We start from the raw sequence: 18,218 nt of genomic DNA on the forward strand, positions 1-18,218 counted from the left end.
GATGAGTTGAGATTGATTAGATGAAGTTGGATGAGTTGATATTGATTAGATGATGTTGGATGAGTTGAGATTGGTTAGATGAAGTTGGATGAGTTGAGATTGATTAGATGATGTTGGATGAGTTGAGATTGGTTAGATGAAGTTGGATGAGTTGAGATTGATTAGATGAAGTTGGATGAGTTGATATTGATTAGATGAAGTTGGATGAGTTGATATTGATTAGATGAAGTTGGATGAGTTGATATTGATTAGATGATGTTGGATGAGTTGATATTGATTAGATGAAGTTGGATGAGTTGATATTGATTAGATGAAGTTGGATGAGTTGATATTGATTAGATGATGTTGGATGAGTTGAGATTGGTTAGATGAAGTTGGATGAGTTGAGATTGATTAGATGAAGTTGGATGAGTTGATATTGATTAGATGATGTTGGATGAGTTGAGATTGGTTAGATGAAGTTGGATGAGTTGATATTGATTAGATGATGTTGGATGAGTTGATATTGATTAGATGAAGTTGGATGAGTTGATATTGATTAGATGATGTTGGATGAGTTGAGATTGGTTAGATGAAGTTGGATGAGTTGAGATTGATTAGATGAAGTTGGATGAGTTGAGATTGATTAGATGATGTTGGATGAGTTGATATTGATTAGATGAAGTTGGATGAGTTGATATTGATTAGATGATGTTGGATGAGTTGATATTGATTAGATGAAGTTGGATGAGTTGATATTGATTAGATGAAGTTGGATGAGTTGATATTGGTTAGATGAAGTTGGATGAGTTGAGATTGATTAGATGAAGTTGGATGAGTTGATATTGATTAGATGATGTTGGATGAGTTGATATTGATTAGATGAAGTTGGATGAGTTGGTATTGATTAGATGAAGTTGGATTAGTTGATATTGATTAGATGATGTTGGATGAGTTGAGATTGATTAGATGATGTTGGATGAGTTGATATTGATTAGATGAAGTTGGATGAGTTGATATTGATTAGATGAAGTTGGATGAGTTGAGATTGGTTAGATGAAGTTGGATGAGTTGATATTGATTAGATGATGTTGGATGAGTTGATATCGATTAGATGAAGTTGGATGAGTTGATATTGATTAGATGAAGTTGGATGAGTTGATATTGGTTAGATGAAGTTGGATGAGTTGAGATTGATTAGATGAAGTTGGATGAGTTGATATTGATTAGATGATGTTGGATGAGTTGATATTGATTAGATGAAGTTGGATGAGTTGATATTGATTAGATGAAGTTGGATGAGTTGATATTGGTTAGATGAAGTTGGATGAGTTGAGATTGATTAGATGAAGTTGGATGAGTTGATATTGATTAGATGATGTTGGATGAGTTGATATTGATTAGATGAAGTTGGATGAGTTGATATTGATTAGATGATGTTGGATGAGTTGATATTGGTTAGATGAAGTTGGATGAGTTGAGATTGGTTAGATGAAGTTGGATGAGTTGATATTGATTAGATGATGTTGGATGAGTTGAGATTGGTTAGATGAAGTTGGATGAGTTGATATTGATTAGATGATGTTGGATGAGTTGAGATTGGTTAGATGAAGTTAAATGAGTTGAAATTGATTAGATGAAGCTGGATTAGTTGATATTGATAGCTGCAATGCTAGAATGGCAGGACTGTGTTTGTCATTGATGTTAGTGTTCATCTTCCAGCTTGGTGAATGATTATAAATCGCTTCACTAGTAACCAAGCAACTCTTGGATAGAGTAAATTTGTCTGCTCCTGTAATGACTTTTGTTAAATGTGTAGATTTTACTGTTGTTGAAGTTGCATTATTAACAGGATTGCATCAAATAGATTTGGGTGCTACGAATTGGGTGTAACTTTCAGAGAGTCAAAATTGAGCAGTTGAGAATGTTGTTTTCAATCTTTTGAATAAGTTTGAGCTCAAACTGTAATATTCAACTGAATTAGAACAAGATACATTGAAACTCGGATAACTCGCCCTTGGATAGCTCGAGTACATGGTTAACTCGAACGGATTTGTTTAGTCCGTTCCCATGCAATGGTAAATTGCTTTAGATAACTCGACCTTAACTTGGTTAACTTGAACAGTTTTTTGCCCAACGGCTGCCGAGACGGTTGTTATTGCTTTAGAATATCACTTTATTTCAAGCAATAGAGATAAACATCATATTTTAGTAGTTCTTAGGCGCCATTATTACCACTATCGGCAAAATATTTTCATTAACGACTTTTTTAAAGGTTTGCAAAAAATGAAATGTTACCAAACATCCGCTTTGGGATATCTCTTCGAAAGCAAGGAGAAGCGAGGTAACCTTCGGATAAACTTAAAGAAAAATCAGCAAAATTGGTTTTTGTTAAAACGCTCAAAAGAAAAATATGTCTTTTTTCTAAGCGTTTCAGCCGCGATCAAGTTTTGCCTATTTTAATCTGAAAATGTTCTGGCAGTCACATCACCTAAAACAAACAAACAAATCTCATATAATAGGAAAATATTTATACTTTCTAATAAAAAATGTTGAAACATTACATGAGAGGCCCCTTAACTTGCAACAAGCAATCGATGCTTTTGATTTATATAATAGTTTGTATATGTACTGATAAACACATGCACTTGTGACAGTGTTCTCATAACTTGAACGCTCTGATAACTCGAACACTTTCTTTAGGTCCCGTGAAGTTCGAGTTAGCCGAGTTTCACTGTAATTGCCTATTTGTTTTATCCACGAGCTGAACAGCATTATTGATTGTTAAAACCTCTATCCATTGATATGGTTCAGTTTCATTTTAACGCCTTTTAGTTGTTAGATGTTTCTTTGCTATAGATGAAGTAGCATTTGATGATGACAATGACGAGCCTGTGGAGCCATCCAAGCCAATCTCTGCTAAACCTATTACAAAGCCATCACACAGTAAAGAGTCTCTGGCTCCTTCGAAACCTTTGGTACAGGAAATGAAGCCAGCTATACCTGATGATCTTCTAGCTGGGAGGAGGCGTATGATCTCTACGAGGTTGGTAGGAGACTATATAGACTATTTGCTAGGTATTTAGGCTATACCATGGAGATAAGAAAGAAACTTTTATTAATTATGCTTCTCATGGCTCCAAGACTTAAACTGAACATCTGTTTTAAAGCTATATACAGTGAAACTTGGATAACTCGAAAACACGGTTAACTCAACGTATTTGTTTGGTCTGTTCCCACGCAATGATAAATGGCTTTAGATAACTCGACCAAAACTCCGTTAACCCGAACAGTTTTTTGCCAAACGGCTACCGAGACAGTTGTTACTATCGCTTTAGAATATCACTTTATTCCAAGCCATAGACTTTTAGTAGTTCTTAGGCCTCGTTATTACCAACATCGGCAAAATATTTTCATTAACGACTTTTCTATAGATTTGCAAAAATCAAATTTTACCAAACATCCGCTTAGCGATAACCCTCTGAAAGGAAGAAAAGCGAGGTAAAATTCGGATAACTTTAAAGTAAAATCGGCAAAATTTTTAATGGGTTTTTAATAGTAAAGCAGTTTTGTAATAATTGACTTACTGCAAAATTGATCTTGGTTAAAACGCTCGGTAGAAAAATACGTATGTATTTTTTCTGAGCGTTTTAACCGCGATCAAGTTTTGCCAATTTTAATCTGAGAACGTCCTGGCAGTCACATCACCTAAAACAACAAACAAATCTCAAGTGATAGAAAAATATCTATACTTTCTGATTAAAATATTTAAAACTTCACACGAGAGACCCTTTAACTTGCAACAAGCAATCTATGCTTTTGATTTATATATAGTTTATATATGTACACGTATCTACTGATAAATACATGCACTTATGACTGTCCTGATAACTTGAACGCTCTAATAACTCGAACACTTTTGCTCGGTCCCTTGAAGTTTGAGTTATCCGAGTTTCACTGTAGTTTATGGAGGTTTAGGGAGTTGTATGCACATGCCGGTGTGAACATATACGTATGCTTGCTCATCAATGATTCATCCTTTACCTGTTTTCGTTAACAGAGGTGACAGCGATATGCTGCTGTCTAAATCGACTGCCCGATCTTCTCGGAATATGGATATGGGGCAGCACTCAGGACATGAGGGGAAGTCGGGCACACACAGGAGTCCGGTTAGACAAAAGGATAGCCCTAGAAGAGACTCTAGTCCAGGGGATCATAGGCAAGCTTCTAGACTGGAAAGAAGGCAGAGTCCGGGCAGGAGGTGAGGTCCTAAAAATCAACATGCTGGCTATATTTAGCTAAATGATATTTAGCTAAATTCTTGGTGATACCGAAGAAATTGGTGCGTAGGTAGAGGTCACAATGGAAATATAGAGTTATTTTAACTTAGACTACTTGATTGTCAAACTCCCATAAGTTATGTCTGTTGTTTGTTTTAAAATTTGAAGTTTTTCTAAATTTCATATTTCACTGGTTACTGAATGATCTTAGTGAGGCGTATACTCATGAGCTGCAGTATTCATTAAACCTTGGAAGTTTGGTTTAGTTTTAGCATATGAAGGTATAATATTCCATGATTTTGCAGACAGTAACAGTTGCAGTAGCTTCCAGGTTCATTATACTGTACTTGGAAAATGGTTACTGTGTGTTGCTTATAATACGTAAAATTTAGAATGTTATCATTCTAAAGATGCTCATATCATGAAATGGCTGTGTTAACAGCGACGCTGGGTTTGCGGCATACTTGTTCTTGCATCAAACTGCACGAAATGAAGCACTGCTCTGCAATGTAAATGCTTTGAATTGCCCAATTCTTGCTGAGTAATTTCACACTCAAGAGCTGATTCAGCAACCATGGCGCTACATTTACCTAACCTAAAAACTATTGTAGCTTACTATAATAGTCTTTAGGCACATCAATATATACCAAACAATTCCAAGACTACTTTAAGCGTAGCTTTTAGTTTTTTTCATGTACAGAAAGTATCCAAAACAGCTGCAGTTGTGTATGTCACCTTTTCTAAATGAAATAATTGCTGAAATAATGCAACACATGCTGAGGGAATGAAACACATGGTGAGGTAGTGAAACGCATGCTGAGGTAATGAAACACATGGTGAAATAATAAAACACATGTTGAAGATAATGAAACATATGCTGAGGTAACGAATCACATGCTGAAGATAATAAAACACATAGTAAAGTAATAAAAAGCATGATGAGGTGATGAAACACATGCTGAAGCAATAAAATGCATGGTTAGGTAATGAAACACATGCTGAAGATAATAAAGCACATGGTGAGGTAATGAAACACATGCTGAAGATAATAAAACGCATGGTGAGGTAATGAAACACATGCTGAAGATAATAAAACACATGGTGAAGTATTGAAAACATATGGTGAGGTAATGAAAACACATGGTGAAGTAATGAAACACATGCTGAAGCAATAAAATACATGGTGAGGTACTGAAACACATGATGAGGTAATGAAACACATGGTGAGGTAATGAAACACATGGTGAGGTAACGAAACACATGATGAAGATAATAAAACACATGCTGAAGATAATAAAATACATGGTGAGGTACTGAAACACATGATGAGGTAATGAAACACATGGTGAGGTCATGAAACACATGGTGAGGTAACGAAACACATGATGAAGATAATAAAACACATGCTGAAGATAATAAAACACATGGTGAGGTAATGAAACACATGCTGAAGATAATAAAACACATGGTGAAGTATTGAAAACATATGGTGAGGTAATGAAAACACATGGTGAAGTAATGAAACACATGCTGAAGCAATAAAATACATGGTGAGGTACTGAAACACATGATGAGGTAATGAAACACATGGTGAGGTAATGAAACACATGGTGAGGTAACGAAACACATGATGAAGATAATAAAACACATGCTGAAGATAATAAAATACATGGTGAGGTACTGAAACACATGATGAGGTAATGAAACACATGGTGAGGTCATGAAACACATGGTGAGGTAACGAAACACATGATGAAGATAATAAAACACATGCTGAAGATAATAAAACACATGGTGAGGTAATGAAACACATGCTGAAGTAAAAACATACGCTGAGTTAATAAAACACATGTTGAGGGAATCAAACTTTGTTGAGGGAATGAAACACACGTGGATGCAGTGAAACACATGTTGAAGTGAATAACATATGCTGAAGATAATAAAACACATGTAAAGGTAATCAAACACAATATACGAAGATGATGTAATTCGCAGGTGTTCAAGTTTGTTGATATTTATTGAGTTGTCTTCTCTTTATCTTTGTATTGTTTTGATTAGAAGTCCTGGTAGACGTATTCCCTCATCCTTCCGAATTGGCAGCAGAGGAGAGAGTAGAGACAATCGCAATGGTCGTGAGTATCACAGATCTAGGGATGATAGGGGCGAGGATTACCACAGATCCAGAGAGGAGAAGGAAGACACACACAGATCAAGAGAAGAGAGAGATGGCCATCACAGACCTAGAGAAGAAAGAGATGCAAACATTCTTACACACAGAGATGTCTATAAACCTAACTTCCTAGACAGGAGTGTTGGTAGACCATTCGTGAGAGTGCGAAGGCCTGTCTGGTAAGTTGGATGAGGTATTGGGTACAACAGAATCGATACGAGTGGAAGTGCTTGGAAAGAAGTTTGATATGATATCATGTTTTTTTTGCGCGAGGAAATTACATGGAAACTGCTTCCAGGTTCACATTGTACTTACGGATCAGTATGATAAACTATGTAAGTAGGTATAGTACATACATGCTAGGATGACGTACTTGACTATACAATGTGATGATCGTACTTTGCTGTTCGATATGATAAAGAGTAAATACTATAGGAAGAGATAGCCTTGTGTCCTTGTATGTTATTACCCCACAGTACCCTCTCTGTCTGAGCTGGCCCATAGTGGATGTTGAAATTAGGTTATTATCAGGTCAGTAACATGCGAATAGCATTTCATTTACCAATGCAGTAATACTTTCATATTACTGAAACATAAATATAACTAAATATAAAAATATAAAAATAACTTATGTATCAGAAACTAAATAATTAGTGTAATACCCAACAATCAGAGGAGGTTTGTATTGTTGCACTATCTTTACATTGAAGGCGTTAGGATTGAGACGTAGCCTTGGTGACACCGGAGAAGATGGTACGTAGGTAGAGGTCACAATAGAAATATTGAGCTAGTTTAACTTAGACTACATGACTTTCAAGTTAAAATAACTTATGTCTGTTTTTAGTTTCAATATTTTAATTTTTTTACAATTTTTATATTTCATTATCATGGCTGCTCCACTTGGACATTTTGCAGGTTTTCATCCTTAGAATCACCTTCTCCCGATAACTATTAAACAGTCTTGGTGGTTGTATGAAAAATTGATTCAAAAATATTTACTAGTTATTGCTTTCAATATAATAAAAGTATTTTCTTTCATCTTCCATCCCCTGTACCATTTTAAAATAATAAAATGAAGTTATGAAGTGGTGTTTAATGTTGCTCAAGAACTGCATACATTTATAAAAAACATTCTGAGAAACTTTAGACTTTATATGTAAGCAGTTACCATATATTCCCTCATATATGGTAACTATGCGAGGATGACAAGTATGACATGATGACAATTAATGACAAGTATTCAAATTTTTATTCAGAAGCTAATTCGATTACCCTCTACTAACGATCCATTTTGTATTTAGTGAACACTCTACCAAACACTACTTTTCCAAAGCCTTTTTTTTGTATGTATTTATATATATCATAAGGTATTGAAGAAAACATCGCCACGCTAGGTCAACCTAGCTACTTTGATGCCCTTAAATATCGGTGTGTGTGTGTGTGTGTGCATGCGTGCATGCGTGCGTGCGTGCGTGCGCAGCTTTTTAGAGGAACAGATTAGGGGACAAGTCATTAGGTTTCGGACTTGTCTCCTCACACACTTTTTCTATCCAAATATGAGCCTACTTTGTGTTAGACAATAGTTTCATACACCTCTTGTTTCTGAGTAACCTGAGTAACGGGTATCATAGTAGGAATACACCGTATATTCCCTCGTATAAGTCTATCTCGCGCATAAGCCAACCCTATAAATCGTAACACGCCGAACGTATCTATCAGAGCAAAATGTTGCAGAAATGGAGCAACTCTTGTAGGCTCAGTACAAAACATTTCTGATTGGTGAGTAGCTGTATAATTAGGGTATCGTGTCTCCGCTTAATCGTATTGTCCCAATGGAAAGCATGTTTGCAGCTCACGCTGACCTTAGTTTCACTTTTCAAAAGCACATTTTTATAGCTGCGTATTTGCTTTTCACCATGATCAGAAGCATTACAGCTGATTAGGTTTCACAGATTGTAGGTCAATGGACTTTTGATTATTACTAGTGACAGTGATTTTTAACAGTAATAATAATTCCGTAAGCTATAGTAAGAGTGGTAATTCGTCTGACTCAGAGCATGCTCAACCTGTCAACCAAGATCGTATGAAGAAGATAAAAAGGTGTCCGAACTCATTCTGCAACACATTTGTGGCCTTTTTATGGCATCAGATGATGTAAAATTTTATACTAATTAATTAGGTCAAATGTTATGACAACTTATGTGTGCCAATGTCAAATACTTGGTTTTACTGCATATTTAAGTGTTTCCATAACAATTTATTTGGTAGCGAAAGAGTTAATGGTAATGGTAACCATTATTGTTATGTTGTACTTTTATTAATAAAGTTGAGGTTTGAGTTGTTGAAATTAGGTTAATATAATATCATTTAATTTGCTTTCAATCAGAGTCACTCGTGTATAAGCCGGACTCCTAAGTTTGGTAAAGAATTTTGCTTTTTAAAATCAGCTTACCGTATATGCAGGGATATATGGTACTTCACATGTGTTGAACAACTGTTTGTTTAAATTTTACGTTGAGCGCTAAAGGATTTGCATGATGAGCGGGTGGAAAGTCCAGGTTTGACTGGATTAGTTTTGATATCTAGATATCTGCACGGTATTGTGTTGATCATGTTCACCTTTTGTAATCTTCAGGTTGCCAGATGAATTTCTCTATAGTTATTTTTTGTGTTCATCACATTTCTTGTAGCCCTTCTGTTTAGATCAGTGGTTTTTAACCTTGTAGGACATACTGAACTATTGAAGTTTTATTTGTGCTTTCACCGAACCCTTCTTTCTTGAAAAATAAATTATGATTTTTTCACGTTTTAAGACATAAGCATTTGTTTCACTGGGAAATGAATACAGAATGAACTGCATTAATATTACTGCGTTCAAAGAACAAAACCAATACAATGCATATATTTTCATAAAGGTGGCTCATAATTCGCAAATCAGTGCGATTCTTCCTGTTGCCGTTGAGAGACCTCTACAGAACCCCCAAACCCCCCCCCCCCCCCAGACTGACTCACTGAACCCTTAGGGTTCAAACCTAGGAGGACTCAACCCCCTAAAATTGAACCCTGAGGGTTCAGTCTATACTGAACCCCCTCCTCCCTCGCTCCCGGTTCAATATAGCTCGAGTTAAGAACCACTGCTCTAGACAGACCATCCATATTAGTAAACACGTGACTCACCTTTTACATGAATATTAGTCAGTCTCAAGTTACAGCTTTGGATGGTTTGTTATTGCCAACTTATATATGACTGGTTTGAGCTGCTATTACTAACTACAGTATTACTTTTAAGATATTCATAACTAAAAGATCTCCCATGCATTGTTTATGTGCTATTGTGGCTTTAGGTATTGGTGATAATGAGTGGGAAGCTGAGCCTTTATCTTACACATGAGAATTCATAGATTTCTAATAGTTAGGGTGGTCAGTAATTTTAATGGTGTTGGGCATTTGGCAGGCAAGAGGATACGAGAGGGCGGGAGACAAGGGATAGGTCACCTCGATCCGCTGCCGGACTCTCCTCACAAATTGCCTCGGCTTGTCCACAAGTTGATCTCGTGTCTGACAGCAGTGAAGAGGAATATGGCACAGCCAACCCTAAAGTAGGTGACTAAGGCTAACAGACATTAACATTATGACAACAGGTTATACTTTGGTTGATGTGCAATTTATTGTTCGCATTCACATGGTAGAACACCATAAAAGATTGAACATGTGTTCTATTCTGAGGGTTGTCTTCTCCTAGTGTTAAATGTGTTCTTCGCTAGCTAGGAAGCCATTTTGCTTCAACAGCCGTTTAACGATTCCATTTATAACATTTAAGATCCAAAATGTAAATGAATTGTGTGAAAATTTGCTGTCTTGTGGAATTGTACATCAATAACTTTGGCTGGTAGATATATAGAGAGACCAACTCCTGATATCAAGGAAGCATGTTTCCATTATACGGAAGTTTTTTTATAAGTATATATGCATGTAGATTGTCTTCTTATCTGGTTTGGCTTCTTACATTGCTTGCCTTCGTATGTTACCATTATATGCTAGATAACATGTTATTTAGGTTGCTTCTTATACCGGTTGACATCTTAATCAGATTGTCATACTATGCATGTTGTCATCTTATGCCGACTGACATCTTCTGCATGTTGCCATCTTGTACAGGTGGCGACATCTTATGCAGGTTGCTACCTTGCACAGAGCAATCTTATACAGGTTGCCATCTCATACATGTTATTATCTGATACAGGTTGACATTTTATGCCAGCTGACTTGCGATTTTATACAGGTTGACATCTTAAACAGGTTGCCATCTTATACAAGTTGCCATCTTATACAGGTTGCCATCTTATACAGGTTTTCATCTTATACAGATTGTCATCTTATACAGATTACCATCATATCTCGGATGGCATGTTATGCCGATTGCCATCAAAGTGCAGGATGACATGTTATGCAGGTTGCCATCTTATACATCTTATACACTTTGTGCAGGTTTGCTTATTACAGACTGGCTCAATGGCAAGCGTAATAAAAATAGCTGATAGAAAGAGCAGTGTACCAGCGGAGCTACAGGCAAACAACAAGCTTTTGCTGAAAGCTATGGCTGATGTCACAAAATCCTTTGGACCTCCTTCTCTTGGTAAGCTTCCTTGTTTCTCATGGGAAAGGTTGCAGTTTTTAAATAAGTGTTAATCTGACATCCTACATCACCCAGTTAATCACCAAACCTTATGCTATTGTGTTTATCTTCTGGGGTGTTTAAATTCAGTCATGATTATTATTTAGTTTGACCAAGTAAGAGTTGTTGCGTGGAGATACAGTCTGCAGGTATTTTAGCAGCCTTCAAATGAACAAGACAACTTATCGATAGTTATACGCCTGCACAGCCTAAGCTTGAACTAAAATATAGTATAATAGTAAACATTTTGCACAAAACTCAAAGTAATGTTTATCAATGTTCTTCAATGTTTGAAGTTTATCGGTGCATTCGAGTTTGATAAGAAAAAGTGGAGTGTCATGTAAAAATTAAAGGAAAACATTTACAAATTTCAATGTCATAAACATTTTGGCTAAGTTAACTTGAACATGATGTACAGTGCATGTATTTCATTACTAATTTTTAATATGTACATTACGTATATAAAACTTTAATGATTTTATCTGGGTTGTTTGCAGTAGATAATTACTATGGGTTTCAATAGCCCTCTATACGACATTTTCGCCTTATGATGCCTACACTGGAATGAATTAAAATCGTATGGTGAGGGTCCACTTTAGTTTGAATTGAAATAAGTTCCACAGAGGTATTCTATCATCGTCTTCACATCTGAATCAATGCATCAACGACTGCTGACTTCCATTCTTGTTTCTCTGAGGTAGCAATAAGAACCTGTGCTGCTGGTTATTACATCATTCATTTAGTCTTTTACTTATGCATTAGTTTATTACATAGTTTTATGTACTAATAGATGTAGCTGTGCTACCCGACGTTGTCCGGGTAATAAAAATCAGCTTATAAACAATGAGAAATAACGAGAGTTGCCTTCCCCACTTGCTATTAGCCTGGTACATTGCCAATGGAAGATTTTATTACGCTTAATAATGAGAGCCAACAGTTTTACGTGATGGTATACTATGACCTTGCGTTGTATGCAAAGCCTTTGAGTATTTGCTCCCGTATAGCGACATATATCAGTTGGCAAAGAAATCGATCTCTGTGACCTAGTGGGTAGGGTGTCGGACTGACAAACAGTGGGTCCGAGATCAAATCTCCTTCGGTACGGGTTTTTTATTCCAAGATTTTAAGATCTATAGCCGGAATGCATGCAAATGTACATATGACACAGACTTTGAGAAATATATATATATAGATGTGTAACTACCTTCACCGTTTATCGACAGGTTGTCATAGGATTTTAGGTTATGGAATGAATCCAACTTTGTTGCATTCTTCTAAGAATATTCCCACCAATATTGAATGGATGAAGCAAGTGTCATGATAAATTAGCTTTAGACGTATAGTTAAACTGTACACAAGTTGTATACAGGCAGCAGCTGGCAGCCCTTCTGATGGACTCATTTAACAGCATAGCATAAACTCTTCATCTATTACACTTGTACTATTCTGCTACATGTATGTAAAATGTGAAATGTGGCTCTAGTCATTGGGTGAAAATTGTTTTGATTACAGTTTTATATGATGAAAGGTTGAAATTTCGTTTGTAATTTATTTTTATAATTTAATTTATAATTTACATTTCACTTAATAGTTATTTATTTTAAATTGGTGCTGCCAAAATTGAATTCAAATTTCATCGAGTTCATAGCTGCTTTTGATAGTGTAATTGTCTTACCCTAGATATTATAGAAGTACATGACCTATCATCTTCGTCAGAGAGAAGCTCCAAGGCTCAGAAACCAAAGAGACTTCCTGCCAAAGATCGTATTGGATTAGCTAGGTCAAAACCTCCCATGTTTGGTAAGTACACAGTAATGTGATGTAGCACAAAAACGGAGTTAGTGTACGTAACTCTCTGACAAATGGATTTAGTATTTACCATAAAACTTTCATTTGAGTGCCATGGGCTCTATTTTTTAACTCTCTTCCTACAGTGGTGCTTTATTCGAGGTGACGGTCAAATAAAGGGTGACGTTGTATTTTTCAAACATCTTGTTAAAATTTTGGGAAGATAGATTTAACCCTTTCATGGGTGAAGCAAATTTTGCCTATATCATACACCTTTCTTCGTGCTGAGCGATATTAACCATTTTGGACGCAAGAATTCTGCCGTAACTTACCTCTAAGTTGTAGATTTCTAAATAAATATGCTTTATGAAGTTGAGAAATATTTTTATCAGTTGATATATATTGCTTACAATTAATCTACAAGGATCTTATAGCCCCCGTTGCTACTTGTTGGATCCTTCAAGTTTTTAATTTCATTTTTATCAATTTTAATTTTCTTCTGTTTCAGCTGCAAACTGTAGCAAACATATGTTTTTAAACAGCCTTGTTAAATATAGTTGTAAAAAGAAAATATGTCTTAAATTTAACATGAAATAAAAAACTCTAAAGCTCAAACAAATTGCATTGCAGGCTATAAGGTCATCGTAGGTTAACTGCATGCAGTATATATCAACTGGTCGCGACATGTATCAGCTTTTGTGTGCATGTTTATTTGAATATCTGTGCGACAAGGCCGAGGTAAGTTAGCAAATTCCTTGCATCCAAAAGGGTCGCACCCCTCAAAGGATAGCGCAAAATATAGGCGACATTCGATATGCTCGCAAAAAAGTTAAATTTATCTTCTCAACACTCTGACGAGGTGAATAGAAAAATACAACGCCACCCTTTATTAGAACGTCACCTCTAATGAAGCGCCATTCTAAGGGAAGGGATGAAAAATAAAGTGCCATGGCGTTCAAGTAAGGGTTCTACAGTAACCTGATTGGATAACTTTCAAAATAGGATTGATTCTTACTTGAGAGTACTATCTGTACTGCCTGCTTATAAACAAAAACAAAACTTCTGGAATATTCCTGAATGGACATGCCCAGTCATACACAGGCATACACAATCCACATCAATTATGCAATTATGAGAAATGCAGGATGAGTCATGCAGTATTCATGTACGGTGGGTCCTCGACTTACACCATAGATCCGTTCTTAAACCATGGTGTAAATCGAATTTCAGTGTAAGTCAAAACACCATAAATAAAATACTCTGAGTATAAAATGAGAAAAGTACAAAATGCCATATACTGTAAAGTATTGTACATTACTTTAATGAAATGCATCAAATGACATGACAAAGTATTAATTAAAGGAGAAAACTGGCAGATCCTTTACCATGTTCAACTATGCGTTTTTGATCTCTCAAAATAGTAGCCACGGTAGAACGACTTAGGCAAAGCGACCGGCCAATGTTCGTTGCAGTTTCACCGTTTTTGGAGTGCTTAATGTCTAATTTCATTTTCTTTTCTTTGATGCTCTACCATCAGAAGCATCTGACTTACGTTTTGGAGCCATAACGAAGGGCAAAAATTTAACAGAAATAATCAAACACGGGAGAGAATGGCGAGAAACAACCAATATGGCATACCTCTGAAACAAAGTGACGCTATCTTCCACACCTAGCGCCGCCTCACAGCATATTCATCCGCTGCGCGAGCGGAACTAGATTGCTGTTGATTACGTTTCTTACGACGCAGAACAGTGTAAGTCGGAAACGCGTTTTAATGTTTTTTATAATTCTTATGGGGTGGTGCGTTGTAACGGCGAAACGGTGTAAGTCGGGACCCTCGTAAACCGAGGACCTCCTGTATAAAGCATAATCTAATAAACTATACTATGGCCACATCAAACTATAATATATATTCACAAACAACACGAAGTGCCAGCAACAAACAATAAAACTACTAAAAACAAAAGCATAATAGTTTGCAATAATAAAACTACATACACATCTATGGGTACTTTACACGAACCGATAAGCCCAGAATTTGTGGCACTGCCTACGTATTTGGTACAATGATGATAGATAAATTTGTAAGATAATTATTATTTCGATGATTTGTTGAATATGATAGCCGGTGAGCCGCTGTTGTCTTATTTGCACGATAGTAAGAAACTCCTACCTCGGTATTTCATCATTTCTGCTCTCAAGTTCAGCCAATCTGAAACAAGATGGTTTTTAGCTAAGCCAATAGAATACCAGATTAATCTTAGATATGTAATAACCTTGTTTTCTTTGAACAGAGCGGCTTCAAGGTTGGGTTCCCCGGGAGTATTCCCGCTCTCGTTCAAGGTCACCGATGAGATCAAATGATCTGGATAATTATGATGGTACGTAGCTGTGATGTAGGGTGATTCAGTCATCATTACTCAATTGGCATGATGTCTCTTCAACACAAAGTAAAGCGCGCATTTTCTATCAACATAGCATAAGTTTTAAATATAGGTAGTAATCGTTTGGCCTCCTCTCATATCCGCGTCTTATGATGAAAAAGTTTTTGGGACATGTAAGAATTTGAATCATGGCAAATGCATTTGTAAACATATCTGTAAGACAACAGGACGGCTAAAGAATTGTTGTTGAAAATTTTTTGAATATGAACAAAATTGCACATGTGCTGATTCACAAACTTGTACTTGTAACCAATAGAATTATTCTGTTATTGGTTAACAGTAAATGGCGTTTTTTTGCTGAATTATGAGCTGATGATGAGCCAAAACACTAGCTGTCTCAAAAGATGTCAGCTGTGGCGCATCTTTGTAGCGCTATTATTATAGTAGAGCGGTATACAGGTGCATGTGTGTAGAAGCCACTTTCTGAATGACACATTTGAAAATACAAAGGTGCTTTTTATTTACAAACATGGTTTAAAATCATTTACAGAAATGAAATCTCGAGTTTTCTCGGTTTATTTTATACTGTTCTATGACATCAATGTCACAAGTGTGAGTGTAAATGTTAATTTCTAGTTTCATTCCAATGATTCCGGCTAATGAAATAACATCTAGTTTCATTCCAATGATTCCGGCTAACAAAATAACATCTTGACTTTTAATCTGCCTCATCAGAAATTTCGGGTGTCCTCATCTTGTTCCAAAATTTAACAGTTTTCAGTGTTTTCTTTTATGTTTTACTTGGTGTTAGATTCACCTGCAAAAGCTCGATAGTTTCGTGTAGCTCATTGCAGGTAGTAAATAAAAACTAGCACTTTGATACAACAGAAACTTGACCAATAATTGTTTTTGACGCTGTGGTCGCTAGCCTATGGTTATACAGTACATGTACTATCTTAGCCTCATGAATTCCTTTGATGCTGGTTCCCTTTACATTGTTCGCTACTAACTAGTGTTTACCAAATGTTTACAGAGCGAGAGTTGATGGAGCGACTGAAGGTAATACAAGAGAGGAAGAAACAGAGTCAGGAGGCCTTTATAGCATCTCATATTTCGAAGAAAGAAATACATTCTCCAAGCAAAATCCGACAAAGACAGGCATCTGAAGATGTTGACATTGCAGATATGTAGGTCAACATCTTTTCTCTTTCAAATTTTATAACGTATTTTTTCACATTATTTTCCCGTGCATTCTTTTCTCTTATCTTCCCCATCTAATTCATTAATTCTCTTTCCTTACGCTGCCCTTTTTTTCCTTTTAATTCAACTGCCAATTTAGTTATATAGCCCCATCTTTCCACTTTATCCCCTCCCTTTTTCTTTCTCTACTTCTCCCCTGTCGTTGGTCTATCTTTCACTCCCTCTCTTATCGGGCAAATTGTGAGCACTTGATTGGATGCCTGTAAGGACCATTAACCCTTGTGTATAGCTAGCCTTTATATAGTTATATTCTAAATATGTAAATCTTTAAGTTTGTGCGTGTGTATTTCGGTTTGCCTAACCACTGCTATGAAGAATTCGTATCACAGAATATTTGATCTCGGAACTTCCCATTCGGCAGGCAAATATCTTACCAATTAAGCTACGAGAGATCGATGGATTCATATGTCGCTATGTGGGTGAAAATAGCATACCGTTTTCCGTTATTTATGCTTCATTTCACGGCTCTTGTTAGTAAGTTTACTAGCTTGCTCCAATTTTTGCTTTGATCATCAAAGCCATGATAATCAAATGCCTTGCTAATCATTTGATTGTCAAAGCAATCAAATATTTAAGCGAAATTTGATTATCATTGCTAATCAAAGCAAGCAATGATAATCAGCTTGTTTGCTTTCATTATCAATTTCTGCAATTTTCGGTATTGTATTTTAACCTTTAATGTTTTTGATGCTTTAGAGCAAAACATAAGAAATGTTTACTTTTTATTTTCTTTTTTATCATAGATAAAAAATATTTTATTAAAGTTAAACATGATCTATATCTACCCATTTTTATTTATAGTATGCAATATACAGTACAGTTTATGGTGCAAAATGTTAAAAAAAATACTTTCCCAAAGTTGTTTTCTTGACTTGAAATGGATTAAAATTTACATACATTTATTCTAATGGGAAAAATTGTTTCGGATCTCGACCAACCCGGTTTTCGAACAACCTTCTGGAATGAATCATGTTTGACAACCGAGGTTCCACTGTATTTTTACCCTTCCTTTCCAAACCTTACGGATTTTCTGAGAATTCTTAAAGTATAGTGATATAGACCATACACAGGCTATATCACTAGTGACCACAACTACAGCGCTTCTGAGCATTTTACAAAGCATTATGATCAAGGTTAGTGCATCAGTAATGTGTTCCTTTCATTGAAGACCTCAGAGTCCAAACTTTGTTGTGACATTGGATGGTGCAACCGAGATGTCTAAGCTCTTCAACCGAACTTTTGGAGAAGATGAGCTAGAAAGACTGGAGACTTTATCTACCAGCCCCGAGGTTACAGCTAAGTTTTGTCTTATCGGCTCATGAGTTAATCTTTGAAATTATGTTTTTATAAGTATTTCTGGGTGCTTCGCTGCCTGATAGATTTGTAAGGTTTCCCTATGGTTGGCACTTGGTATGAATTACATATAACTTTGGTGTTCCGCATATAAGTGTTTTAGGAAAACTTTCACTAATTTAGAATTATAAAATTGACTCCCTAGTTATATTTTGATTTTGTAGGAAGACCTCTCTTTGGATAACAACGTTCTTCCAGATGACACATCTAACACGTGAGTATTGGCAGTTAAAAGTCCTGTGTTGTTCGTAAGTCGCATACTTTCCATTAAGGCTAACTTGGGTTGATAATCTTTGAATATTCTCCATAGATATATAGATATAGGTATA

General features: G+C 36.0%; 1 protein-coding gene across 3 annotated transcripts in view; it reads left to right on the forward strand.

The window, feature by feature from the left end:
* The window catches only part of LOC137396305 (zinc finger CCCH domain-containing protein 14-like), a 41,052-nt gene that overhangs the window by 15,160 nt on the left and 7,674 nt on the right, over positions 1-18,218 (forward strand). For 2 of the 3 annotated variants that reach the window (XM_068082519.1, XM_068082521.1), the window contains exons 5-14: positions 2,839-3,025; positions 4,040-4,240; positions 6,318-6,608; positions 9,884-10,028; positions 10,933-11,065; positions 12,785-12,904; positions 15,187-15,273; positions 16,310-16,463; positions 17,705-17,825; positions 18,054-18,103. In XM_068082519.1, the coding sequence (XP_067938620.1) occupies positions 2,839-3,025; positions 4,040-4,240; positions 6,318-6,608; positions 9,884-10,028; positions 10,933-11,065; positions 12,785-12,904; positions 15,187-15,273; positions 16,310-16,463; positions 17,705-17,825; positions 18,054-18,103 (1,489 nt within the window). The remainder of the gene's footprint in view (positions 1-2,838; positions 3,026-4,039; positions 4,241-6,317; positions 6,609-9,883; positions 10,029-10,932; positions 11,066-12,784; positions 12,905-15,186; positions 15,274-16,309; positions 16,464-17,704; positions 17,826-18,053; positions 18,104-18,218) is intronic. The other variant, XM_068082520.1, reaches the window with a different exon arrangement.

This window comes from Watersipora subatra, chromosome 5 (assembly GCF_963576615.1).
Source record: "Watersipora subatra chromosome 5, tzWatSuba1.1, whole genome shotgun sequence".
NCBI classification, from domain to species: domain Eukaryota; kingdom Metazoa; phylum Bryozoa; class Gymnolaemata; order Cheilostomatida; family Watersiporidae; genus Watersipora; species Watersipora subatra.